The following is a 27,374-nucleotide window of genomic DNA, read 5'->3' on the forward strand; positions in this document are numbered from 1 at the left end:
AATGAGTTTGTAATTCCTCTTAAATTTGAGAAGTCAAAGCAGATACATATTGGGCATGTAAGAATCCTGAAAAAGAGATAAAACAATCTGTCAGTAAAACTAGAATAAACTGTGGAAATATATGGGAGCTGCATGTTCGATGAAGGTTTGCAAAGTTGTTTTCATTCAGAATTTTCCTGCACAAACTTTTTGTCCCGCCACTTGATCCCATGTAATGATACCCTGAACTTACAGCAGCACATGAAAGTGTAAATGAAACGTGTGAAAAAGCAAAAGACCTCTCTGCCGTGTTATTTTCTTACTTTTGGCAGAAGAGCTGCCCACAGTTCCTGCAGTGATGGCGTCGCTCTGTGAGTGAGAAGCGGACCATGCAGCCGGAGCAGCTGTCAACCACCTCGTCCTTCACCCAGTGGTCAGCGGCAGAGCGACCAGGCTGATCACTGACCGACCAGCTGAAGACTCTACCGCGTCCGTCACCCACCAGGATCTTACTGTGGTCCCTGCAGAGAGGATGTTAAAGGGGAACAAGTGGCGGATGGGAGAAATGAGTAGTTTGTTAAACAGAGGGCGACGGGATGAGGAAAGACATTTCTCCACTATGACACAAACTATTCCAAACACTTAAATCAGAGTGGTTTTTTTGTAATGGTGCAACCATACCATTTTGCTATAAAAAAAACATAAAACACATCTGATGGTGTATTTGAGTTGACTGGATTTAAAGGGCTTTGTTTCAGGGTCTGACACTCTCAGCTCTCTTACTTTGAGATGGCCAGAGATGTGATCTCTGCTGGATGAGCATTGTCCTTTCGATCAAAAGCTGTGTGCATGGTGAGTTTGCTCCGGAAGACCAGCTGGCGCTCCCATCTGTAGCCTGCGAGCAAACAAAAATAAACACTTAAACGTTGAGCCACACACACACACACACACATGCAACAATCACAGAGGGACAAATCTATTAGGTTTAATTTATATTAAAAAAAAGTCTGATTACTTCTCCATTAATGTGATTTCTTCATTAGCAAAATGACTTAAAATGTTTGACTATATACATCATTTCAAACAAAATAATGACAATCGTTCAACACCGACCTGCCCTGAGCTGGTTATAAGTCCGTGCGTCCATGGCGTTGGGCTGGAGAGGCTGTGGCATGGAGGCGTGGCCATGATGAGTCAAATGAGGGTGGGGGACCTTAGCTTGACCCTCAGAGTAGTTGACAAAGACGAAGCCGTCCTTTTCATCGATGCTGAGAGTATCTGACCAGCGGTGAGAATCGTCAGAGCTGCTGTCCATCGACCACGAGGCTCCCGGTCGGGCTGAAGGACCTTAAAGGTGTTTTAATGTCAGAAATGTCAGCATGGAGATGGATTGTCAAGGTGAAAATGTGTTTTAAACAGTGGTTTCAGAATGTCTGGCTACTTAAATTTAGTTAACACAGCTTCTTGGACAGATGAATATATCTCTGAATAAACGTAACAATAATGACTGTAAGTGATTCTGTACAGATGAGTCTTGGCTGAGTACCTCTGGGTCTGTGGACCGTGCTGCCCGGCTGGCTGCCTCCACCTGTTGAGGGATTTCTTGGTGCTTTGGGCTCCTGACTCAGACTGGGCTCATCCCCGTCTGACTCGCTGCTGTCGTCATCGGCGTTGTGATTCTCACCTCCCTCTGTGAGACAAAGTATTATTATTTACAAGACACGTTTTTTGATGTATAGTCTTTTTAATATAACACATTTGAATGGAGGATGCACTTTTGCAGAGTTGTTTGGTCTGTATGACCTGAAATCGAACAAAAATAAATACAGTTCAGCTGTCACTTAGTCCAGCAGCTCTATCATGAAGACTCACCGAGCTTCTCCTCAACACAGCAATCAGGCACATCTGGCTCTACTGGCTCTAGAGCAGGGGTTTCTGGGACTTGTAGGAACTCCATTCTCCAAAACTGCAAGAAACATATTTCAACTGATTAACAGTTTAGTTTAAGTCATAGCACAATTAGAAAAAGAAACTTTAATCTTGCAAATTTCTGACAAGACTTTGGAGATGTTATATTATTTGTCATTTCATTTGTGTGTTAAGTTTTCCTTTTTTGCACATAGAAAGAACTGAAGAACTTAATTGTTACCCTGACAACACCGTCTGAGTGTCCCGTGACGATGACGTTCTGCGTGTCCCACTCGTTCATCTCGGACACGCAGCAGCACAGGATCTGTTGACTCCGCCCTGTGAAGGTGTTGGCACTGGCGATGGGGCTGCCGTTAATGCTCCACACGTGTATGTATGTGCCTGCACAGGACACAATATCCCCCTACACACACAAACACACACACACAAACACACACACACACACATATTCTCTTTATCCTTGTATCAGCTGAACAGTTTGTATGGATCAAGATGTAAATGTCCTCTCTGTTGTTCCAGGTAAAAGAGTGTGTGTTGTTTTTTTTTAATCTACAGGGACAGAGGTGAGGTGTTTGTTTGAACTCACCGTCAGTTCGTTGATACACAGAGCTGAGACGGGCGCTCGGTGTCCCCTGAGCTGTGTGACGAAGGAAAGGTTGTTGAGGTCCCAAATGATGCAGGTTCGATCCCGCGAGCCGCTAACAACTATGTGGTACGCTGATGAAGCTGTCAGACATGTGACAGCGTCCGTGTGACCCAGTAACGCCTACAATGAAGCACAACAGACAAAGATTCAGAACAACTTAGAATATAGATGACGGAGTTACTTTCATGATCATAGTCTTTACCAAAGTAATCTGGGTTTCATTTGAATCATTCTTTTTCTTATTTTTAAGACATTAGTAGAACTTCTTCCACAGTGTCTTGTTCTCTGATCCCTCATAACGTGTTTGTGTTTTTACCTGTTTGAGAGTGAGCGACTTGGCCCTCTCCTTGGAGGTTCCTGTTTCCCACACACAGATGGATGTGCTGGTACCACCAGTGATGACCAGTTTAGGGTTTGGACAGATGGCACAGAGGATCTGACCCCACTCTGACAGACACTCGTACACCACCAACGCCTGAAATAAGATTGAACATTAGGATTAAAGATTGGTTACAGCATCAGCGGTCATGAATTTTGTCCATAACCTTTTAAACACTCATGAAACAGGTTACTTTTCCGTAGGCGGCTTTTGTGAGTCCTGAGACGTTTCTGAAGGGTAGTGAGAGTACAAAAAAAATAAATCCAGTATCATCTCCTCCACCAAACATCTAAATCATTTACGGACATTTTAAAATGCAGCAGCCAGATTACTAACAAGAACCAGCCACTTCTCCTCTCTCTCTCCTCTGATCTTGTATCTCTTCATTGGCTTCTTGTAAAATTTTGAATAAACTAAAAGGATCCTCAACACCAGTTTTATATATAAAAAATGTCGGCCTTCTCTCCATTTCACGCTCGAATCGCAATTAAATGACTCCTCTACAGTAGATGAATACAGCTGCTAAAAAATAAGTACCACGTATACATTTATTTTTGTATTGCCATTTTATTGGAGGGTAATTAGTAATTGGCTAATATTCAGATCTATGCATTTGAATTCATGTCTTTGGGAAGATATCATTATTTTGGTAGATCTCTGGCTTTCGTGCAAGAACCTGTTGAAGCGCACGCTTGCTTAAAACTTGTTGCACCCGCCAAAAATTAAGAATTTTCAACAGGGCGTTCTGGTTGTAGGTCTTTTAGCAGCGATGTCGGACAGCTAAGAAATTAAGATTTTTCTTGTACAATGCTCAAATTACAGTTTTCTCTGTCAACTGAACCTGATTTAAGAAGTGCACTAAAAGTGTTGGTTGTGGCTGCTGCTGTAAAACCAGTGGGGTCATGAAGCACCAGCAGGGGGAGACATTGTCTTTAGCAGTGTCTTCACATTCACATGTCACTGTTCAAGGTCAAATAAGCAGCAATGTACAGAAAAGCAGTCATTTAAATGTCATTTTATTTTATTTTAGTTGAAACACTTTAACAATAGTCCTACATAGCATCATTAAACAAGAGATAAGAACTATTTCATGACATCACCACATGGGACAGAGCATGCCTGTGGAGTCATGAGGAGCACGCTTTAAAGCTATGGCTTTTAGAATAACTGTTACTGACCTTATCAGATTCATAGTTAGCCAGCCGGCAGCTGAGGTCAGCGTAGCCCCAGGCAAAGGTCTTACTCCAGTTGAGAGGAACGAGAACTTTGTTTTGCTCCACAGCGAGTATTCCCTTATCGGTGCACACGATCTGTCCCACAGGCTCCTTGAGTTCTGTAGAGGCGTCATACAGGGAGACATATGAACACTGAGACTGAAGGGATTCAACCCACATTCAGGAATCTATCATGGACATTCACGTTTTCAAACAGACTGTGTAGAGTGAGAGAGCATCATCTGACCTGTATCGTGTGTACTTCATAAGACAAAAACTCTTCATGTATTTGTGCTTGTGTGCAGGTGTGTGTACCTTTCACAGGAGCTAGAGAAGGTCTGAGATTGTCCAGATGGTGGAAGAAGATTTTGTCGCTGTTTGAGCTCGGAGGAATGCTCGCTACGTCACCGTTAGCTTTACTGCGAACCCGTTTAGGAGGATGGGGCTTCTTGAACAGCTGAAACACACACAAACACACACACACAATAACACGTCAACAATCAGTTACTAAAGAGAAGGAATACAGGTCAGTCTCTTATTCTACTAGATTTAAAATAATGTAATAAACGGTAAACAAAGGATTCATGAAGCCTGGTCTGTTATCAACACAGCTTCTGATGAAAAGGACATTTACGTATGTACATGTTAAGTATTCTGGGAAATGTTAGTAGTTAGAAATATCATATATGTATCAAATATATAATGCACCTTTCAAAACCAAAGTTACAAGGTGCCAAGATTTTATTTTGTTGAACAATAATTAAAATCTAGATGAATAAACCAGTAGAACCTTAATAGTAACACAGGTTCAATGAGAATCAGATTGCAGAAAGAGCAGATTCAGACATCATCCAGTGTCTGACCTGTTTGGGGATTTGTCCAAAGTTGTTGATGAAGCCGATGGTGGCGGTCTCCTTCAGCGGGTCGTTGATGTTGTAGATGTCCACCTGACCTTCATAGAACAGGTGATGGAAGACGTTCACTGCCTCCACAGCGGGCGGACCTTGCTGCTTGTAGCCAAAGATCAGGTCAATCCATTCATGGAGGTGGGCCGATACGTAGTCACACTCCAACGCCTGCAGCCGCGGGAAAAGATTACGTTTAGAGTTCACTCAACGACATTCTGACATAAATTGCCGCTACTCTTTTAATGTCTCACCTCTCTGTGGACTCTGATGAACTCCCGGGGGTCGCCCTTTGCCCATGGTGGCAGAATCACGTCACCCAGCTTGGTGCCGTTCTGTTTGGCTCCTGATGCATCAAACAACAGAGGGCAAACACAACGTTACATTTCATGCACTCACTTTTCACAGTCAGTTTGAGTTATTGAGTATGTGTTCTGATACGGACCCAGGTCAAAGTTGTTGGAGTTGAGCAAGAACTCTGGTAGATAGAAGAACTCTGGGATGAGCTCCTTTACGTCAGCCATGTTGTGTTTGGAGGCAGAGAGCCAGGCTTCACGTATGCTGTGGAACATCCTGTCAGCCAAGTCGAAATGACCTCCCTAGTAATCACAAAAACACACACGTAGAAAAACGTTTATCTTATGGGCTCTCATGGATGTTGAATATATTCTTATAGGAGGAAAAAAGGATAATAACTAATCGAGCTATACAGTCTGCCAAAAGAATTCAGATGTTACTTATCAAGTTGGAAAACATAGATGACAAGCAGATTATTTAGTGGACACAGGAAGTTCAGGTCAAACCTGAAGTCTGAGGAAAATCTGTGTGAAGGGCTCCATCCGGACCAGATAGGAGGCTACAATCATGGCTGAGGAGTAGTGGGTGCCGTAGTGGTATGCTGGAGTTTCACCTGGTAAAACAATGAAACAAAAGCTTTCACTTAAACAAATACAGCTAAATATAAAGCGTAAACACAGAAAAGCACAGTCTGTGGACTCGGAGAGCATACCGGTGGGGTCTTCCCAGTCTTTGTATCTCTTCTTGTACTGCGTCAGTCTGTCGTCAGTCTGGGCGCCCATCGGCTTGGCGAGGTTACGGAAAGTCTTAGGGTTGTTCAGGTCTAGCTCCTGGTGAATATTAGCAAAAAAAAACACACATCGTTACAAAGTGTACATCAATCTATTTTTCTCTCATGTTTAGCACTTTTTATTCCACTGATGTATTCAATCTTGCAATCACCTCAGAGTCAAAGTCAGCAAGGATCCAAGGGAAGACGGGGTACTGCATGAGGTCGTTGTAGGATCGTCCTGCCAGCGTGTTCAGATGCATCAGGTACTGGAAGTTACTGATCTCTCCTCGCTGGAAAACAAATCAGTCAACACATCAATTGGAGTTATAATATGACTCCTCTTTGTATTTCTGAACTGAACAGTGAGCTTGGATCAATGAAGGGCCTTACCTCCCATCTCTGAGTCACCGACTTCTCACCGACCAGCGTGCTGAGGATTCCAGATCTAATGATCACCAGGACGGAGAGAGAGTTCTGTTAAAACCACTCAGCTTTTACTCACTTTAATAGCATATGCGAGAATCTTTAAGTCACATAGCAATCGTTGTCTGGTTGGGATGAAATACCAAAAGAGACCTTTCCTTGACATTCTCCTTTAGGACATTATTTAAATTGATTACAACAGAAACATGGACCCACAACTTGGGAAAAATGTTTTCAAGACAAATTTTAAAAATGTGTCAAAAACTATGAATCCATAGCTTCACAAGCCACAAAGCATCTCACCACTTAAACGTTATGTAGAAGAGAAAATCATGGTCATGTTGAATGTAACAAAGAGGAAGTCGTACCCTTGTTCCACGCTGGTGTTGGGTCTCTGTCCTGACACCGACTCTGAGCTGTCAGCCAGTGAAGGCACAACCGCCAAGAACCTGCAGGGAATAAAAAATATAATAATATTATCTGGCTACATTAATGTTGGACATTCACATGTGTGACCTGACAAAACTGAAAATATTGTTGAAGAAAACTAGAGTCTGACTGATGAGCGTGACTGACAGTACAGACTGATATCTATCACAAACATCGTGGTGTAACATGTTCCAAAACTGAATGTTTTTGAAGACCATAATGAAAATTTAAAAAATGCTTAGGGGTGGTTAGGAATAGTGTCAGAATGAATGAATATAAAGAATGCTCTTACTCAACAGTTGACAGAGCATCTGGATCAACAGTTAATGTGGGCGAGGTATTCTGCACTAGAATTGTTCGATCGTGAATGCTGATGTTGAATAATCTTAATAACTGTATATTTATTACCTTTGGTAAACTTTGTTGCGGACTCCTTTCTGGAATGCTAACAAGTAGTTTCTCCCGTCAGCTGAAAAGACTTCCACGGCCATGGGCTGAAAGGTGATGATAAAAAGCACATTTATTAATCACTCTAGAACTATAAGAGGTGGTGAGAAGCAACTTAATAAGTCTACTAAATGTTTAAACCTGGATTTTACAGGTTTGACTGGCTTCTTTAAATGGTTTTATACAATCTAACTGTACTTTTATCTTCAGCTCTGGTTCTACGATCAATATTTTACCTGACTGTTTGCATTTAAAAGGTGCTATATAAATAAATAAAATATGTGCATACTGACCTGCAGCAGGTAGCGTCTCTTGTGCACCTCCTTGATGTCTTCGTAGGCGAAGATGCTGCAGGTTCTCTTCAGCTGGCTCTGTCCTTGTCTTGCTCCTCTGGGGATGATCGCCTCATGCAAACTGCACATAGAGAAAATCAGCTGTAATGCTTTTATCAACACTTTGATTCCTATACAACTTTTATCGAGCAAGGTTTAAGCTCAGACATTATAGCTTACCCCAACCTGAAGAATAATCTCTTCCCCCCCCGTACTATAAACCCTCATCTTATCTCTCAATATGTGACTGAGGTTTAAAGTCTGAAACTCCTACAGGATCTCTGAGGGTCTGTAAGTCATGCGGGTAAAGCTGCAAAATCATTTCTTCTTTTCCTGAACTTTAACTTGACATGGGAACATTTGACTTTTAATGGCTGATATTGATATTCAAAACAGAGCATACTGTCAAAGAAAAGTGGTGAAGCAAGGCAAAAGCTTTGGCTGCTTGTATTCTTAATTTGCAATGCATTCTGGGCTCTACTTGCAGCAAAAATTTTTAAATAAAGCACAAACTGAGGTATTTATTTATTTATTTATTGCTTCAACCGAAGAGATTTATCAGAAAACATTTGGTACATGCACAAAAAACAACAACATTGTGATCTCTATCTAAACCCAACAGCCGATCAATGAGTTAGAGAAGTAGAAAAAATAAGTAGAATTATGTATTAATAAACTGTACAATGATATTTAACTTTGGGGTTTTGTACTTTTGTATTCAATGTATACTTTTATGTACAAAATCTAGTATCTAAAATGACCACATTCTGAAGTGTCTTTGAAAGTGGCTGATTTGATCTCGAAAAGTTATACTACTACTATACTACTTTAATTTAAATGCATTGTTGACAACTGTTACAGTCAGAAGTTTGATATTTATTATTGAATGAATGACCACTAATGTTTTATTAAAAAATGCTGGTATGGATTTTTCCTCTTTATTAATCAGGATGCTTCCTTATATCGGCTCTCTCACAGACCGGGTTGTGATTGTGTGGCAGCTGATGAGAGTGTGAAACAGTGAAACACCTGAGGGGGGGAACAAGATGAAGTCACAGAAGTAGCTTTTGGTTATTTTCACGTTAAGCCTCAAAGGAAAAGACTGAGCGAGTTCCCTAAAAAAAGATAAATATGTAATGTCTCTGCTGACTTTTAACGCATGCTCCTTCAGCAGCATTACATCACTCTGTCAGCAGAAAACTCCCTCTGCAGCGTTAGACCAATGAGGTCATCTTTAACTCACGAAGGAGTGTACACTTTGTGTGTCGTCTCATCTGCAGGCTTCAAAATGAATTCAGGCTTCATGATGCAGCCAGGGTTCTCTTCCCTGTGTGCAGACCTGGATGTAAAGTTTCAGAAACAGAAGCCTTGACTTACTTTGGAGGCAGTGTGTCGATGTCTCGGATCTCTCGGGACACGGTCATGGTGTAGCCGTCGATTACATAAAAGTGCTCTTTCCCAAACAACAGCAGGCCCTCGCTGGTGTCCAGACCCTGAACCCTGGCACAGCGGTACATGTGCTGGATCTGGGATAGAGAACGTCAGAAACAAGAGAGCATTGATGAGTTTAAGTTAAAAGCAATTCGCTTTTCAACAAGAAGTCACATGTGATTTACTCCAGGACAACATTAGTCTGTGGATATGCCTTTTCTTACTGACCTTCTCTCCCTCCTCTAGGAGGCGCAGCAGCGACGTGTTGTCGGTCTTCTGCTCCTCCTCGGGGCCTCCTGACTCTAACAGCTGATCCTGAAGCTGCTCCTGACTGTCCTCGTCTGCTCCGTCCGCTGTGGAGCGAGATCTTTTCAGAGGAGCCTTCACCAGTCCTAAAAGAACAGAGGACATAAACATGTTATGAGGAACTCATAGGAGAGATGACTTTCTTTCTAAACAACCCCTGGTGTAGTCTTTTTGTACCTTTGACCCTTGCGATGGTGTCCTCTCCGTGCTCGGGCTCATGCTGAGTGGTCTCTCCCTCTGTGTTGTGCTCCACAGAGTGCTGGTACATACCAGGGTTCCCCGACAGCAAACGCACGTAGTACTCTTTGCTGTCGTAGCTGATGGCTCGCCGGTATCGCAGAGGTTTCTAAAAAAGAAAGTAAAGAAAAGTTTGTGTAGTTTAAATACCAGTTTTCCATGTTCCTATGTAACAACTGATTCCATTTCTATAGTACGAGGAACATTCTTCAGGAAATTCATTTCATTTTCTCTGAGTGATATAACCCGCTATACAGAGTTTGTGTTTCGGGCTTCAAGTGGCTCAGCCCAGGTCAAGTTGGTGAATAACTTGAACTGATCATTGAAAGCTCACATTTTATGTGAAATACACTTCATCATAATTTTCTAACACCAATATGTGTCCCTAATCTGTCTACAAACCCCCCAATTATAAAAATTCCACCCTCTCCGTCTTTTTCCTGCTCCACTTTTCAGAAAATGTGTGCTCAAACAGGCCGTTTGGAGATTTTCCCTTCATGACATCACAAAGGGCAGTAACCCCTCCCCCAGGTGGGTGACACTCCCACAGCTAGGTGTTTGTTCTGCCCTCTGAGTCTGCCTTCTCACTGGAACAATACTGCATGATGCATTAAATACCTGTGCAGGGTTGGTGTTTGGCTCCGCCTCTGGGAAGTAAGGGTAGTGGATATAGAACATGTCGTTTCGGACCATCTTCTTCCTCATCCGGCAGGGACCCTCCGTCATCTCCAACACAAATTTGTCCAGGTGTGACCCGATGGGCGGTCCCCAGAGGCCCCGCTCACGCAGCAGCTCGTACTCAATGGCTGCCCACTCCTCTGTGACGTACTTCAGGGCGTTCTGCTGCCGCTGGGAGACGGAGGGGTGGATGAAGTGTGAGTCACTCATAACATGCAGCTTTAAATGACCCATGCTGTCACAACTGCTAAACATGAGTGAAAAATAAAAATCTGTCTAAATCTGTTTTCTGTCCTGCTGAAACCTCCTGCCTACACTGTTCACACAACGTTCTGTTGTTGTGTCCTGCAGCTGTTTCTATCAGTATCGACGTGTTATAACAAATAAACCAGTTTGGATTCTGTGTATGTAAACTTTACCCCAATAAGCTGTATTTATAAGGCATCTTGACCTTACCTTGGTCACCTGACCTTGATTCTTCAGCATTCTCTTGATTTTAAACATTTATCTTTTTGCATTTTAATGAGGTAACATCGAGATTCATAACCTTCTTTTTATGAGCTCCAAAAGATAACTGATCCTTTGTTTTCAGTCGGTTTATGTCACTTTACAAAAGAGGATTGTCATGCAGACGGCAGGATCAGCACTTTCATTTAAAACTACCATAAATGTTGCATCTGACAAACTGAACTTTTACTAAAGCCTACAAACTTCTAATGATGCAAACATGTAAACACCTCTGTAGAGATTAAGATATTTCTAACAATGAAACATGAACAAAAAGATGAGTACCATCAGTATCTGCGTACACAAAGTTTGCGATAATAACCCTCGTCTTTTGTCTTTTTCCCTACTCCCCCATCACACCGCATAAATAAATACAACACAGAAAGAAAATAAGAGCTAAATCTCCAGAAAAGAATATAATTTACATCAAACATTGAAACACTGAAAAAAAAAAAAAAAATCAAGGACTTAATCTGTACAAAGTAAAATAAGATATAAATAAACAGAGGATAAGAATGATGGTAAATCATTGTAAACTTGTAAAAAATGAAAGGAAAAGGCTATTTGCTTCAGCTTACCCCTCAGGTAAAGATAAATGTTTTACCTCTTGATATTCTTTGTACTGCATGGCCACCAGGTCTCGCACTACAGCAATGTGCGTGAACATCCACTGAAAAGTCTCCTGTAAGACATAAATACAGGATTTGAATGAAAAATGAATGTTGTGTAAATCTCTGGTGTGCAATGACTGTCGGGAGTATTTATGTCATACCTGTGCTGACATGCTGTTCTTGTTCAGGCTGTTCTCTTTCTTGTTGCGGCGAACGCCCGTCAGCTTGGAGAGGCCGAAGCCGCTGCTGACTCGGGACAGTTTAGACTGTGTCGCAGGAGCCACCGCCTCGCCGCGACTGATGCACTTCTTCTCATGCACTGAACAGCAGAGAGGAGAAAAGAGAGGCGTCAACCTCAGATATATAGTCAACTCACAGTTTATATCCATTACAGTTTCCTATGATAGCAATGGACAGTTTACATATTGATAATATTTAAAACAGTTCATTACTCATTTTCCTTCAAATCAAAACAACACCATAAGTAGTCCGACATGTTTCAAGAGAGGTCATACTAAACGATTTAGAGGGGCAACAAAGGAACAGAGAATCTCTCTCGATCTCTGTTTCTCTGCAGATCATGTGTTTGTCAGTAAACAACGTACAGAGAGGAGAGATTTACCCCTATTAGATTATGTATGTCAAGCTGAAGAACTGAAGGAGTTCCTGAGATATTGCATTAACAACAATGGAACATATGTTTGGAAATAACAATGTCTCTTGCCATATCTGCTGCCCGTACAGAGGAATTAAAAACGCCCCACAGAAACTCTCACAATACCTGGTTATCTGCCAAACTGTCTGCTGCAGCAGACTGAGACAAAACTTTGGCAAGAAATGAATTCACCGCTTTACTTGCATAAGCAAAAGTACAGTACGGAAGAAGTGTGTGTGTGTGTGTAAGAGAGAGAGAGAGAGAGAGAGATAGAGAGAGAGAGAGAGAGAGAGAGAGAGAGAGAGAGAGAGAGAGAGCAGTTCAGCATTAATGGGTCCTGTTGGCTGGAATTTCACAGTGAAGTTTTTTCTTTACAAAATAACACGAGGAGTTTCCATATAGTTGGTAAAGTTATGTAATTCTGGATAAGCCATCAAAACTGAGGCAAAAAATTCCAACACAGACATATATCAGGAGATGATTAGTCAGTGAACAGAACAAAAAACTACAAGGTTACATCAAAGAGTCACTGTCATAAAGATAAAAACCTACTTAATTGGAAATTAATGGTGGTAATTCACTGTTTTCTGAGTGAGGTTGTTCTCTCTTCCCCCTACAAAATCACTGTATTAGATATAATAATTATAGCATTTTTAGAAAAAGTTTTAATTTTTTAATAATAATTTGTGTTTTCATGTTTGGATCCCTTGAAATATGATACATGTATTTGTAAAGAAATGTCAGGAGTGACAGTTTGTTGCTTGGACTCAGACGTGTCCAAAATAAAGATAATTGTATTTTCATGTATCCTTCTGAAAAATATCATCTTATTGTCAGGATCTTCAAAGACAGGCTTGTAAAGTAAAAGACTTGATCCACGCTCACACACATAGCTCAATATGCCTCCCCTCCTTTCTGAATCAACTTCAGTGAGTACAACAATCAGTGTCTGTGAGTGTTTCCCTCACCCAGGTGGTTCTGCCAGCTCTTCAGAGCCGGCTCCTCCAGGGCGGGCCGTGCCGTGGCAATGTCCACGTGTCCTCTGTCATTGCAGGGCAGAGACACTTTAAAGATGTCCTCCAGCATCTGACGCTTGCTGTGCATCAGCTCTGTCCACACTCGATTCACTGCCTTCAGCAGCAGCTGCCGGCCTGCAAATGACAACAATCGTCTTTTCTCTTTAACATGTCAGTGCACAGTGCTGTTATGTGGCTGTTTTTGTTACTGAAGTAGCTGTCTGTCAATTTTAACTGATCTACACATATATATATACTGTATATATATGATCATGTATTCCAACACTAGAGTTAAATAAACATTAACAAACATAGATTCTCTCCTGTCTGTTCTTTTATTATTCTCTGTGTGCGAGTCCTTTCCTGCTACCTGACTACCTCACCACAGAAGAAGATAAAGTTAGGACAGTTTTATAAGGCATAGCCTAACAGCTGTAAACATATGAAAGAGGTTTAAAATAATGAATACACCCTTCAGTAGTCCATCCAGTCAGTCTGCTATTAAACTCTAGATGACTGGTAAACACTGTTTGAAAAAGGCACTACATTTTTTTTTTAAATTTTCAACACACACACACACACACACACACACACACACACAACAGAGCCTCACCCTCTCCGACATCGTGGTTGTGCATAGCGTCAGCCTCGTTCTCTGTGGGCATCATGACATGCCAGGTCGTCATCCTGGCCTCCGCCTCCAGACCGAAGCCCTCCACGCTGCTGCAGAAACAAACACACACAAGTCTTTCAGCAACCTGCCACCTGAGGGGGGCGTCACAGGGAGAACTAGACTGTTTGGCTTCTCTGCTGCAGATAGGTCTGCTCACTGCAGTCCTATGGCGTGACATTGCGTTGAGGTTAAGCATATCGTTTCCTCAGCAGGATAGGAAACACAGTCTCTCCCCACCTGCTGCCATTTTGGAAGCTATAAAGAGTTCTGGCAGGACATGAACAAGCACAATAAAAAAAAGACAATTTCCCTCCTGTGGAATCACAGGGTCATCCTGGGTCACAGGGACAAAAACAACAAGAGAGCAAGACCTCTTTGAACCGATGCTTTAGCTGCACACACAATACTCAGACTTGACATCGATGGAACTGAACTACAGTAACTATTGACCTCGATTTAACCAAATACATGTCACAGAAATCCAAACAATGATCCCTCCTCCACTCAGACTAACATGCTAAACTCTTGATAAATAGCAAATACATATATCATTTTGCATTATTGCAATATATTGGAAATCTAATTCTTAAGCATCCAGGATATCTATACAAAGAAGCTCTGCTATCAATCAATTTTTATTTGTATAGCGTCAACTCATAACAAGTGTTATCTCGAGACACTTCACAAAAACCAGGTAAAAGACCTTACTCATTGTTATGTTACAAAAACCAGGTAAAAGACCTTACTTAGTGCTAAACATCTGTCTCCTTTTTTGTGGACAACATGCTGGTTCTTAGGTTTCTTCAAAGCCCCCCTGAAAATACCTCATAGTGGTCATGTGTAATTAACATGGGACTCATTTTCTTTACAGTTCTGTCATCGCACCAGGCTTGAGAAGGAAATCGTTACTTCCACAAATATTGGGTAGTAAAGCAAACAGACACAGCCAAAGCCACCATAGGTGAAGAATAGCAGCGCCCCTAGAGTATTTTCAAGCACTCCTAATTGGACCTCTTCAGAGCATCACCTGCTGTTTAGCTGGTAAAAAGAATTGTATTAAAATACAACATTTAAAAAAAATACTTAACCATGTTGGATACTGCAAACCAGTACAGTCCATTACTCTTTGTTTATCAAACTAGTAATATATATATATATATATATATATATATATATATATAAAAAATACACAGACCACACATGCTCTACTAAACAAAGCCATATGTCTCCTTACCTCCCACTGTGCAGGCAGATGAAGCAGTGAGCCAGACAGGCCACAAAGTCCTGGTCGTGGTTCCCTGGGCCGAGCACCAGATTGCGGTTGACGGTCAGGACCCTCAGTGCATCCAGCAAGGCCACCTGCTGAGCCACCGTCTTGTGGGGTCGGCAGAGTTGATAGAGAACGGTCCGATTCAAACAGTGGTAGATGGTGTCGAGAGAAAGACCCTGAGAACGTCTTTTGGACTGGAGGAGGACAAGAACATGTAACGGTTACTTTCAAATCTGAAAGTTGAAAAACTGAAGACAGGTGTCAAACACAAGATGGAAAAAAAAAAGGAGTAGCTTGTCGTCGGCTGAGCTAAGGCAACACGTGTATGAGGGAGAAACGCTGGTGGAAGTTACACAGAATAGTGTAAGAAAATAGAGCCAGTCTCAATTTTGAAGTCTGGTCCTCTCCTTTTAAGAAAGATTTTCTTTTGATGCTACTGAAGATGGACCAGTTCTAAATGTTAGAGGGGTGCGGTTTTAAAAGGCGAGGGAAGTTTAGGCCTTTTTATTAACAACCAAGATGGCTGCTGCTACTAGAAAACATTTTGAATTTATTTTCTTGTCAGTATTAAATGAATTGGGTGGTAGATCACAGTCAGTGTTTGCCACTACTTGATCTCAATCCAAATCTGTTAATGTTAAATTTAAAGCAATATAAATTAGATGTAAGGACTTTATCCATGCCTAGCAGCATACTGCTTTGTCCCATGACTTATTGCTCTGATTGGTTGTAAGTCAGCCACATTTTATGTGAAGGCATTTTGGACTGATGATAACATCTCCTTGCATATTCCTGATAAATTGAAAGTTTACAGCCTTATTTGAATATACAAAATCATCTGGTGGTGTTCGGTTGGCAGTAACTGTCAGCTCAGATAAACTGAAATGATTGAAGAGGAAATGTCTCAGTGTTGTTCCTTTAAACAGCAGTGTGTAGAAAAGAATGAATGTCAACAGATATGACTTCACTTTAAATAATTATCTACACTCAAGATCATCTTCTTACTAACTTTACTCTGGCATTCACACATAAATGATCATCCACTTTATATATGTCCTGTGATTTGATGCCTGCAGTAAGCCCATGTAATCCCCGGTCAACCTGTCTCACACGGCATGGCCTTGTTCCAAGTTAAAAACTTTGAAATTATAAATTGTGCTTATGGTTGCCCTTTAAATCTGTCAGCCATCTTTCTTTCCTGACGCTGGGCTTTTTGACTTAACTGCCCAATAAACAAGAAGAGTGATGAAACACCCACACGGTCTTTCTCTTTACTCCCTCTCTGTTGACTTTATGATTTCTCCTCTTTTTGTCCTCTATCTGTAACTGCTTCAGCTACATGTAGATTGGTGACAATGGGTGCTGCTGGCTTTGGTGATGTACTGTATAAAATACATCAATGAAAAGATAGAAACTAAAACATCATTGATAAAATATTAATGAAATAATCTCATATCCTTTTTATTCAGTAAAATAGACTACCTAATTTTAGTCAGTGAAAGATCAAAGACCCAAAACTTGGCCTGTGAGTTTGAAAAAAAGTGGTGTGCACAACAAAAATGTTGACTCAGTATTGCAATCATTGAAAGAAGACTCTCAGATGGAAACATTTTATTTCCCCACTAAACGTCTGCAACACACAGACACTGTTTGTCTGTTTTTGTCTTCTCTGGAGAAAAATATAAAGCGTGGTAACACCGTCTGTTTAGAAGAAGCACCTAGGCAGATAAAAGCTGGTGCACTTGGGCGAGTGATAAGTAATAATCTCACTCTGACACACAGAAAAACATTAGCTCTAATGTCAATGTAGTCTGGATCCTGAATGTCCTCTGTCTCAATATTCACTCTGCAGATACACAAGGTCTAATGTTACATGGCCCTGCAAAAAATCAGGCAATACCACTTTCATTTCTGCTCAATTAAGTCCTCCCAGTCATCATCCCGAGAATGATTATTCAGCTTAAATAGTGATGTAACATCAGTATTTTGCTGCCCTGTCAAGTTTAAAGTAAGTAACCACATTGACAGGTGAGGTCAGATTTGGTCGGAGTTGTGCTATTTTGAACCTGTGACCAAATCCAAAAGTGATGTCACTCCTCGAACTTGACTTGAACGTAAAGCTAAGAAATTAAACAACTGGAGGTCGGCAGAGAAAGATTATGAGGAGGGAGAAGTTCAGTCACCATTAAGAGGGACCTCAGGCTTTCTGAGATTAATTTTTATGTCTTATTTTGAGCAATGTATAAACTATGAACCAACTCAACACTAAATAAACTGTTTTTAATCAGCTAACACTCTATAGGTCATTTTACAAATACTAAACTTTTTCTGAGCATCCTAACTTGACCATGAAAGATTGCATCCATACGCTAGACATTGTCCAACTATTTGACAACTCAATGAAGCACTGTCTTAAGAAGTGAGTTGAAAAATGATTTGATCCCAGAGACGACGATGTTATTATCAGGGAAATAGTTATATTCTTCATGTAAACAATAAAAACTCTTTTTTTTTTTGTACCTGTCCAATGAGCTGTACGATGAAGTCCACCACCAGCTTGGAGTCCTTGTTGAACATGCCCTGCCACAGCTTGTCCACCACCCGCTGGGTGAAGTAGAAGACGTTGTTGACCAGAATCTGATAACTGCCCCCGCTGCTGAGGGGCAGAGAGGCGTCTTCACCTGAACCGAGAGGAGACACAAAAGAGGAGGTTACATGTATTAGCCAAAATACTGTCTTTTCTTAACGGGTGTGCTTTGCTGCATGTCACCCCCCACTCTCTCTTCAGCTGTTAACATAAACATTATATTCTTTCACACATGCACTGGATAAACTGATATCATATTGTTACACATGTGTTAGTCATAGGTTCTCACTTTGATTTATTCTAAGGTCATGTTGTAGGTTTTATCCAATAAAACAAGTTTAAATGTTGATCACTAGATTAGATACATGCTAAGTGGTGTTGTATTGAAAAGATGAAAAATAATTTCAGCATATAATTTGTGTGTTTTCTTAAAGTATGCATCATTATCACATATCAACCGACTAAACTGCCAACATGCACTTTTAAAGTTGCAGACTTTGATTTGCTGACTAATAATGCAACAATTAGAGAAATCCCATGTGAGCAGCCACTGACCAAATGATGCTGTATCAAAGTGACAGGTCTAATAACAAATCAGTTTGTTAGATGAGAAAATTATTTGGATGTTTGAAGTTAGACACTGTGGCAGGTTAACAACAACGTAAACAGACAGAAAGAAGATATTTGAGGATGGAGGACTTTGTTCTGACCTAAAAGGACATCAGCAGCCAGAAGATGCTCCATGACGCCGTCCAGGATGTTGGACTGAAACTCTTTTTGCTGAGTTCTAGTGGAGCGCTCCGGGGAGGCCTTAAAGTTAATGAGACACATTTACAGTTGTACCATCATTTAGGACAACACATATTGATCAATTAAAACATTTTTATTATTAAATGAGAAAGAAAAATACACTTTTAAAACATTCATCCTTACAAAGGCTACATCCACACTTTTACTTTAATTTTACAGCACATAGCATTCGCTGTGTTTTAGCCTGTTGTCTACAATAATTTAGTGACTTTTGGAAAATAAGACAGACACACTAACATTTCCTTGTGGATTTGACTTTACCAGTCATTAAGTGTAATTCCCAGATGCCTCATGAAACCATTAAATTATTGTTTCTAAATAAAAAATTTAAAAGGACAAGATTAGCCTTAACTTGCAAACTTAACTCAACATGAACATCTATAGACAGTCTCTGCTGAAATTGTTGCCCATGTTAGCTGCTGCAGTGAATTTAATTTGGCATTGTGATATGCAGTGATTAAATCTATTCTCATGTTGAACAGGTTATCAGCCCTACACTGAGTGGGCCTGTTTACTCCTGCATGCAGAAGCCCTGTGTACATAAACAATCATGGGATCATTGTTTTCAGTTTTTAAAACACTGATATGAGGGTCTAGTAGGAGATAGAAATTGTAATTAAATGCTGATTTAAAATAAAAATGTATAGTATTGACATATCTTAACATTATCATCATTTCAGTCAGTCTTAGACCGGGAAACCTCCCCATCCCAATCGATCTCCTCACCTCCAGCAGCAGGTCGATGATGGGCGTCTGCTTGCTGGCCGGCGTCATGCAGAGGTTGTCCATGATCAGGACCCTCATGAAGTCAAACACATACTTCTTGGCTGGGTGGTTGGTCAGGGAGGTCTTGGATCCCACGTTACAGTACTCAGACTGACTGCGGTTCATTCCCGAGTCTGCAGCGAAGGCTTTGAACTCCTCTGTGGGAGAACCCGCCTCGTCGTCCAAATCACTGACCTGGAGGTGAGTGAGACAAATGTATCAATAGTTATAATCTCTTACAGCTAAACGATCAATTTGAAAAAGAAGGTAAAGGCTGAAAATAGTGAAAATTCATTACAGAAAAAAAAATTAATTAGAGAGACTTTACTTCCCACCAGGAGCAACTGTCTTATTAAACGGTCTCAGAACACCTTTTCTTCAGTGAAAAAGTGGAGTGGATACAGTGACCATGCCTTCAGAGAGGCAATAAGTTTATGTTTTTATTGCCCAGTAACTGAGAATAACACTACATATCTGCAGTGGGTGCAGAGACAACCACATAATTAATGTGATTTGTTACTCTTGTAATGAGACTTTTTGCAAATTCCAGACTCGTCCCTGCAGTCTTAACAATCCTACATTTCCATTAAGTGGCCGGTAAAGGCCAACAATTTTCTATTGCTTCATCTCTTGTCTATGAACTTAATATAGCATCTTTTAGGACAAATTCACAGCCTTACCATCTCAGAGTATGGCCTGATGTTAAAGGGGAAAACAGTCGCTGCCAGGGCACAGAGGAACTCAGGACTGTGCCACATCGGTCCCAGATCAGGCACATTGTGGTAAAGGTACCGAAAGAACTGCATGAGGGTGACAGGGTACTCCCTCAGCCAGGAACCTTCCTCCTCAGACTGCCACGGCTGGAAAAGACACACAACAAATCAAATGAAGTACCGACTTTACTGAAACTTTTTCAATCTAGTGCAGAGCAAATACCGTACGGGTTTTTTTTGGGTGAAAGGAAAAAAAATGGAACTGGCTTAGCACCATCCTGTGCTTTCTGAGTGAGGCCTTTTTTTCCCCCAGGAGGTTGAGTGAAGCTTGTCAGAAAGCAGCAGCAGCACAGTGTGAACCCCTGGCTAACTCCGGGGTGTGAGTGTGAGGATGAGGATGAAAACAGCATGAGTGTAGTGTAAAGTCACTTCTGTTGGTTTAATGGAGCTTAAAAAAAGACAGCATAAAAGAATCTGTGGGGAAATTCGACATAAAGCAGCTGCTGATGAACATGAGAAACCTCTCACATGTGGGACTTAAGACATAAGCTCTCTGAGTGGGAGTGTTAAAAGGTAATCTTCTTTTTGGGAGAAGGTGCTTGATTAAATTAGTCAAATTATGGATTAAGACTTTTCACTTAAGCCAAAAACTCTTGTACTTCTCCAGCAGCTAAAAGCTCAAGAAGGTGCAGCAGACACCACTGAGACACCAACATGACACTGTGTCGTCTTCCAGTTCCGCTTATTCTCACCAAGTTGAGCATGCTGCGCAGCATGGCCAGAAGCAGGAAGGCAGCCTCGGTGTAAACATTGTGGATGGAGCCCACCACTGTCGAACTGGAGGCCGGTATACCGAAGATGAACGTCCAGATGGAGTCCAAGTCAAACTGAAAAGAGAAACACAAAACTAGGGTAGTATACACATCAGTGGTGCAGTACTCGAAACCGGTCTCGGTCTCCTCTCCTCTCTTGGAATCAAAAGCATTTTTACTTGATCTTGGCTCAGTCTCAGGACAGACTCAGGGTTATAAAACAAGACCAGTCAAGACCACCACTGAAAGGCTATTTTTCCAAGTCATTACTGTGATTAGAAGGAAAACACACTTTTTAAACGAACATAAATGAATATTGAGACATCTCTAATACATTTAGTTCATTTATAGTTAGATTTTTACCCCTGGTTACAGCAGCAACCTTCCAGGTGTTAAGTGAGTGACACGCCCACTGCGAACAAGATGATGATTTTTCAGTGATATTTATGGTCTTGGTCTTGGTCTTGGTCTCAATCCCTATATGTCTCGGTCTTGTCTCGGTGTCGGAGCACTCTGGTCTCAGCATGTCTTGGTTAGTGTGGTCTTGACTACAACACTAATACACATTATAAAGAACTATATGTTAGTGTATTGACCATGCTGCTTGTGAGTTATTCTTTCTATGACTTGTTTTTACAGCCAATATCTTGTCCAGAATCTAGGATTAAGTTTTTACTATCAAGCTGTCAGAGGTCGTAATGCTGGAACTTCTGAATCACTATTTAGTTAAATGTTTGGAGATCAGTTCATTACAAGTATGAAATGCATTTTCATACTAATTTTCTCTGCTTCATTTGGAAAGGTACTTTTCATTTTAGGAAGAAAGAAGTGAAGTCTTTGTTAAACACATTGAAGCTGTCAGTTATTAAAAGTTATTTGTCAGTTGAACATGTAGTACATTATATATTGATCTATGTTTAAAGCAGCATTCATTTGTTCAGTAAAATGCAGATTAAAAGCAAACACACAAGACATTTTAGTGATATTAAAAGAAGAAAAAGGTTGGGTATACTAACATGTACCTGCAGGCTGTCTGGCAGCTCGGTCACAGGCTGCTGCAGAAACAGCGCCATGAGTAGGAAGTAGAGCTCGGGGACATTGGTGTGTTTGGGCAGCAGCGTCTGCATAACCGGGAGTCCTGGGAAGTGGCAAGCATCCCGGTTGATTTCTCGCAGTGTGGAGCGCCCACCAGCACTGCGGCCCACGTTAAAGCCTAAAGGCGGGTTATAGAGTTAAGGAAGGAGTTTCAGTTCACAGAAATTTTGCTTGAAGGTAGACAGGAGGCAACTACGGCCAGCTCTAAATACAGCTTTAAACAGCGGGGAGAGGAATACCAGTATGTTTGACCTGGGCCCCACTTTTACATAGTCTGGGGTCTAAATGACTAATTGTACAACATATTCTGAAATAGATCCTGCAGATTGCTTCAGCCATCAGCTGTGAAACAGACTGTGAAGGCTACAACGTGCAGAAAGTTTTAAGTCTCAAGTACATCCACAAAAAGTGCTTGTTCTGTCACTGACAGGCTAATATTGGCATCTGAAATGTCCATAAAAAAGGTATGTATACCTATAGGAAGTCCAGTGAGGATGTGAAGACAAAAACAGTAGTTTTAGGTCGAAGAGCACAGGGATTGCGCGGTCACACTGGTCATCTGTACCGTGCTGTACTCAAGCATAATTGCCCCCCCCCCGCTGCGCCATCCCCACGCTGGTCGGCACGGCCCGTGGTCATACTGGCCAGGACCAACCGTGCCTAAAAGCACGATTACCTCTTGTACATAAAGTCGTAATACAACACATGCACGCTTTATGTTTTTATGAAGCGTGCTCAGTTTACAAACAGGTGGACGAGAGAGAGAGAGAGAGCGAGAGAGAGAGAGTGAGAGAGAGAGGGAGAGAAAAAGAGACGTGCAGTCGAGTTTGCGTCTGCACATCAGAGAAAAACACAGAGAGCATGACAGCTACTTTACTGACGTTGCAGCTTATTTTAAGCCATTTTAATCAGACACAGCCATAAATAAATAAAAATATAAAATAGACGCGCGCCCGAGTCCACAGGCGAGTCTGTGGCCGCACATCGTAGAACAACACAGAGAACATGACAGCTACTTTGTGGCTTATATTGTGTCATTTTAGTCAGATACAGACATGAAACTCTGGATTTCTCCATAATGAAGGCTGTCAGCGTTGTGTACCCACGTGCATGTGCTCGTGCATGAAGTGTACCGTGCTGAAACACACCTCTCCGAAGTGTGCCAAAGCCAAGGAAGTGTACCGTGCCTGAGCACTATACGGAGGGGTCACACTGGCCAAACAAACTGGACTTTAGCGTTGAAGCATGCATGGGCACGGTACGGATGGCCAGTGAGACCGCGCCCTTACTGTTTGTTTTTTGTGTTATTGGTTGACTTGGGTGTTTGCGATGGCAAGGCAGGTTTATTTCTATCATACATTTCAGCAACAAGGCAATTCAAAGAGTTCACACAGGACATCAAAAGAAACATTAAAAGAAGACAATTCAAAATCACTAAAACAACCAATCACAGAGAAGATGAAATGTAAAATGTAAAAAAAAAAAAAAAAGAAGATCCGAAAGAAATACAGTTATGAATTTTAGAGGCAATAAAACATTAAAATACAAAATATATAAATAAGCTGAAGTTTGTAATGTAATGATGTTATCTGCTCTGTGCACCTTCCAATGTTATAGAGCTCTGGAGTCCTTGACTGGATGCTTCATATGGGACCTCCTAAACAAAGAGGCCTGACCCTGTAGGAATGAGTCCCCTCATTTTAGACACTCAGAGTTACAATCTAAGCCTGTCATTTACATGAAACGGTTAAACTTGCTGGACAATATTTCATCAGGGGCATTTGAGGACTACGCTGCAGGCAATCAACTGGAGCAAACTGAAGCTATTTGTATTTGTAATTTAGACCCCGAGCTATGTAGAAAACAAGGGCCAGTTTTAAAATACTGAAGTTCCATTGATTGGGCAGGTCTATGCTAGAGCTGTTTACAGGAATATCTCAGGACTGGAATCTACTAACTGAACTAATTAAACAGGATTTAATATGTAATGGAGCTCTCACTAAAAAACTTAAACCATAAGAGATAAGCTTGATTACAAAAACAACTTATTAATCAAAGTATGGGATTCAACATGATAGCATGTATTCTAACGCTACAGCAACTCTGTTGGACGACTCCACTACTAAGCAGGTTTTCAGAAGCAAGGTCAATGGTTGTCAACCCGGAGGTAGAAGGATAATGGTATGGTTGTAGTCTGAGGAAGTGAAAAATGTATGGAAACGTGGTAGTGGAGTTTAAATGGGTCAGCAAAGACACAATTTGTCCAACACGGAGAAACATGCAACATGTTTATGCATGGAGACACCTGATGAGGTTAAAAACCATTGAGCTCAGGAGGGCCTGGGTTGTAGCAGCAGGTGGAGCATTTAGGCAAAAAATTTGAAAACAAACCCTTGGCCGTTCGGCGCACAAACTGCGCAGCTTTCTGTTTACTGAAGGAAGGCCAACTCCGGCGGAAAGCGATGCCAGAGTGAGGAGAAGCGTCTGCTGGGCCATTTTTACAACAAACACCATACACACTTTACAGGATTACCCAGGCTTCTTTTCTCTCATTGCAGGAACCATCTACATTCATACTGTATTTCAGATGTAGTTTGAGTAGTTGTGTCACTGTAATGATTATAAAGCCTTCAGCAGGCTTTGTGCACTCACCCAGCACTGTGCCGATCTTATTGGTCAGGACGGAGTCGGTGTGGTCCAGCCAGCCTCCTCCGCACAGGCCCTCTTTGAAGCGGTTCAGGATGGACTGGTTGGAGAGCAGAACCACCAGGATCCACAGAGCTGCTGTTACCGTGCTTGAGTGAAGGTGTTCCTCCATGAACATCAGGAGCCAATCAAAGCCCAGTGTCCGCACCAGCTCCTCACAAGCCCTTCAGGAGGCGATGCAGAGCAAACTTTTGGTCAGTGATTGCTCTAAAATTAGGTCAAATACCTATTTCAGAATATATTTCATCACCCAAACAACTATCAAAGATTTGCTCAGCTATTCAAACATGAAGCAAATTCACATTAGACTTGAGTTCTAACATTTTTGCAAGAAAACGAATGGATACGCTGGGAGTTTTATTTTTGTGAGCTTAAGGTTTTAGGGCTATGCAAAGAGGGACCAGTCCTTGTCTTACTGAGCATTGACAGAGCATTTCTCTTTGTTGGTGAAGAGCAGTCTGCGCAGGTTGTCCAGCAGCCGGTTTCTCAACAGAATAAGGTTTGCTGACAGGAGACCTCCAAAATCATCATCATTACCTGGAGACACCACAAAAGTTCCACAATCAGTCAGTCAGGGGGAATTAAATATATTTTTTTAAATCTGCAACCAATTTATAAAAGCACAGTTTCAACTACATGTGTCGCTACCTCCATCGATCTTCTCCTCGTTATTGATTTCCATGACAACAAACTTCTCACACACGGCAAATGTGGGAAGAGTTGACGAGATGAACTGGCCAAACCTGTGAGGTGAAAAACAAAGAGGGAAATTCCAGTTTGGGTTTCCTTACGTCTGTCTGTGTTGAGAAACAGAACCTGAGTAACCAAAGCATGAGTGAACATGTGTTTACCGGAGCAGGTCGTATGGGTTGGGGAAGCCCTGCAGAAGGAGACTGAGCACATTGCTGATGGCAGCCACTGTTGGCTGGGAGAGCGAGGTGTCTCTGAGGGTCAGCAGCAGCCTGGGGATCAGTTGAAACTCCCGCAGCAGTTTGGCATTTTTAGCCGCCTCGCTGTTTGATATAAACACAGTCACATACAGTTAGATATCCTAAATGATAGATTCAAAAAGTCACATAGTTTCAAAAACCTTTTCAGTACGGTTGTATTTAATGAATCTGTAGTTTTATTGAAGGAAACATTTCAAGGAGAGTAAGGTTTTGTGATACTTGCCTGGATTCAGTCAGCAGTTCGATGAAATGCTCAAACAGAGACAGATGGAGCTCGTAGGGAGCGTGGAGCCACACCTGAGGAGTAGAAGCAGACAGAGACCTCTGTGTCACAAGATGTGTATTTGGCAAGACAAACTGCTGGCAGGGAGAGTTCACATCTTGGCACAGAGCAGCTAAGTTTTCTAACAAAACATGTGAGAAACTTTGTTCTAATGCCACCACAGTACATCCCAAAAATACTCCACCTGTTCATCAGGCAGGCAGAGTTTAAGTAGAGCAGGATGCTGGTCAGCTGCCAATGTAGCAGACTTGAGTTCTTTCAACTGCAGAATATGATTACCTAATTTTATATAATGTTTCCTGGGACCTTGGTTTAATTTTGCACCCATCATTCCCTCACCTCAAAGTCACACAGCAGGTCCTGGAAGGCGGTGGAGTTTGGAATAATGGAGGTCTCGTGTCCGCTGTCGACTGTTCCCACCAGAGAGAAGGTGAGGTGGAGGATGTGGCTGTTGAGCAGCGAGCGCTTCTTCTTCAGCAGCATGGCCAGCAGCTGAGAGGGACAACCATGAGAGTATGTCTCAAACCTTTATAGGACACTGCTCTATTGGTTACATAATGTTTTCGTTTAATCATGCTAGATGTTGTTTTTCAGCTACAGCGAGAGTCCAAAAGTATCACAGCTGTTGATGAAAGCTGTAGGCCTGTTTCTCACCTGGTATCCTTTGATACGCTCCATCTCTTTACTGGCCAGTGGGTTGCTCTTTACGACACACACCAAAGCTTTGACGGCTGCATACAGCCCCTCCACGTCCGACGCCATCGCAACCAGACCCAAGATGGCCGCCGCACCACCCGTGTACTGCAGGTTTGTGGCAACAGGCTTAGCCACAAAGGCACGGACCCCTTGAGGGAGAAGAGAGAAACGTTAGTTTGGATTAAACATGAAGCTGCAGGATAGATACAAACATTTCCAGATAGACTCGTGAACTTCTCTTGAGGTAAGTGTTGTACAAAGAATCAACAGGTTTCATTACAGGATATATTTACTCAAGGGGAAAAGAGCTCTTTCCTATTTGGATATTTTAACAATTAAATGGATAAGTTAAGCAAAGGAATAAGCAAAGGAATAAACAAAGAATGAACAGAATGAAATCCTAGCTCATTTAAATTTAAGGACCCGTGCTCGGGCAGAGTACAGAACAAAAACAGTTAAAAAAACAATAATCTAAAACAACAATGCTGACTTTAACTATGATAATTTATGGTCCATTTTAGAGACTTTGTTTACCTAAATATCCAATGACTCCAGCTCCCACGGTTCGAGCTGGCCCGTTGAGATGGCCGGCTGCGTTATGAATCAGCTTGACCGGAGTGGCATTTTCATGAGACGACACAGCGAGCTGAAGAGGGAGGCAAAATGTTCAGTTAACAAACCCAGAACAAAAAACACCCCCATATGCATGTTTTACTGATTTAAGTTCACCATTACGCAACATGGTTTTTTGTTTTGTTTTTCAATTTGTGAAGAGTTTGAATGCTGCTAGTTGCTGATGTGGTTGTTTGTTGCATCAGAAT

The 27,374-nt window shown here is 41.6% G+C and overlaps 1 protein-coding gene across 1 annotated transcript in view; it reads right to left on the bottom strand.

Moving 5' to 3' along the window:
* The window catches only part of wdfy3 (WD repeat and FYVE domain containing 3), a 98,625-nt gene that overhangs the window by 3,748 nt on the left and 67,503 nt on the right, over nucleotides 1-27,374 (bottom strand). Inside the window, exons 24-66 of the mRNA XM_065966571.1 lie at nucleotides 27,088-27,199; nucleotides 26,512-26,702; nucleotides 26,197-26,349; nucleotides 25,798-25,871; nucleotides 25,476-25,637; nucleotides 25,273-25,367; nucleotides 25,041-25,161; nucleotides 24,571-24,788; nucleotides 21,840-22,036; nucleotides 20,764-20,898; nucleotides 19,979-20,158; nucleotides 19,260-19,493; nucleotides 18,434-18,533; nucleotides 17,657-17,817; nucleotides 15,101-15,330; nucleotides 13,807-13,916; nucleotides 13,146-13,328; nucleotides 11,684-11,841; nucleotides 11,516-11,593; nucleotides 10,345-10,575; nucleotides 9,667-9,835; nucleotides 9,412-9,575; nucleotides 9,130-9,278; nucleotides 7,714-7,834; nucleotides 7,382-7,467; nucleotides 6,913-6,993; nucleotides 6,512-6,566; nucleotides 6,292-6,411; nucleotides 6,062-6,179; nucleotides 5,856-5,962; nucleotides 5,498-5,651; nucleotides 5,307-5,398; nucleotides 5,011-5,223; nucleotides 4,463-4,604; nucleotides 4,112-4,266; nucleotides 2,871-3,029; nucleotides 2,495-2,674; nucleotides 2,129-2,311; nucleotides 1,852-1,945; nucleotides 1,526-1,669; nucleotides 1,093-1,326; nucleotides 763-874; nucleotides 303-500 (exon numbers count right to left, since the gene is read on the bottom strand). Coding sequence (XP_065822643.1) covers nucleotides 303-500; nucleotides 763-874; nucleotides 1,093-1,326; nucleotides 1,526-1,669; nucleotides 1,852-1,945; nucleotides 2,129-2,311; nucleotides 2,495-2,674; nucleotides 2,871-3,029; nucleotides 4,112-4,266; nucleotides 4,463-4,604; nucleotides 5,011-5,223; nucleotides 5,307-5,398; nucleotides 5,498-5,651; nucleotides 5,856-5,962; nucleotides 6,062-6,179; nucleotides 6,292-6,411; nucleotides 6,512-6,566; nucleotides 6,913-6,993; nucleotides 7,382-7,467; nucleotides 7,714-7,834; nucleotides 9,130-9,278; nucleotides 9,412-9,575; nucleotides 9,667-9,835; nucleotides 10,345-10,575; nucleotides 11,516-11,593; nucleotides 11,684-11,841; nucleotides 13,146-13,328; nucleotides 13,807-13,916; nucleotides 15,101-15,330; nucleotides 17,657-17,817; nucleotides 18,434-18,533; nucleotides 19,260-19,493; nucleotides 19,979-20,158; nucleotides 20,764-20,898; nucleotides 21,840-22,036; nucleotides 24,571-24,788; nucleotides 25,041-25,161; nucleotides 25,273-25,367; nucleotides 25,476-25,637; nucleotides 25,798-25,871; nucleotides 26,197-26,349; nucleotides 26,512-26,702; nucleotides 27,088-27,199 — 6,353 coding nt within the window. The remainder of the gene's footprint in view (nucleotides 1-302; nucleotides 501-762; nucleotides 875-1,092; nucleotides 1,327-1,525; nucleotides 1,670-1,851; nucleotides 1,946-2,128; nucleotides 2,312-2,494; nucleotides 2,675-2,870; nucleotides 3,030-4,111; nucleotides 4,267-4,462; nucleotides 4,605-5,010; nucleotides 5,224-5,306; nucleotides 5,399-5,497; nucleotides 5,652-5,855; nucleotides 5,963-6,061; nucleotides 6,180-6,291; nucleotides 6,412-6,511; nucleotides 6,567-6,912; nucleotides 6,994-7,381; nucleotides 7,468-7,713; nucleotides 7,835-9,129; nucleotides 9,279-9,411; nucleotides 9,576-9,666; nucleotides 9,836-10,344; nucleotides 10,576-11,515; nucleotides 11,594-11,683; nucleotides 11,842-13,145; nucleotides 13,329-13,806; nucleotides 13,917-15,100; nucleotides 15,331-17,656; nucleotides 17,818-18,433; nucleotides 18,534-19,259; nucleotides 19,494-19,978; nucleotides 20,159-20,763; nucleotides 20,899-21,839; nucleotides 22,037-24,570; nucleotides 24,789-25,040; nucleotides 25,162-25,272; nucleotides 25,368-25,475; nucleotides 25,638-25,797; nucleotides 25,872-26,196; nucleotides 26,350-26,511; nucleotides 26,703-27,087; nucleotides 27,200-27,374) is intronic.

The sequence above is a fragment of the Labrus bergylta genome, chromosome 2, assembly GCF_963930695.1.
Source record: "Labrus bergylta chromosome 2, fLabBer1.1, whole genome shotgun sequence".
Taxonomy (NCBI): domain Eukaryota; kingdom Metazoa; phylum Chordata; class Actinopteri; order Labriformes; family Labridae; genus Labrus; species Labrus bergylta.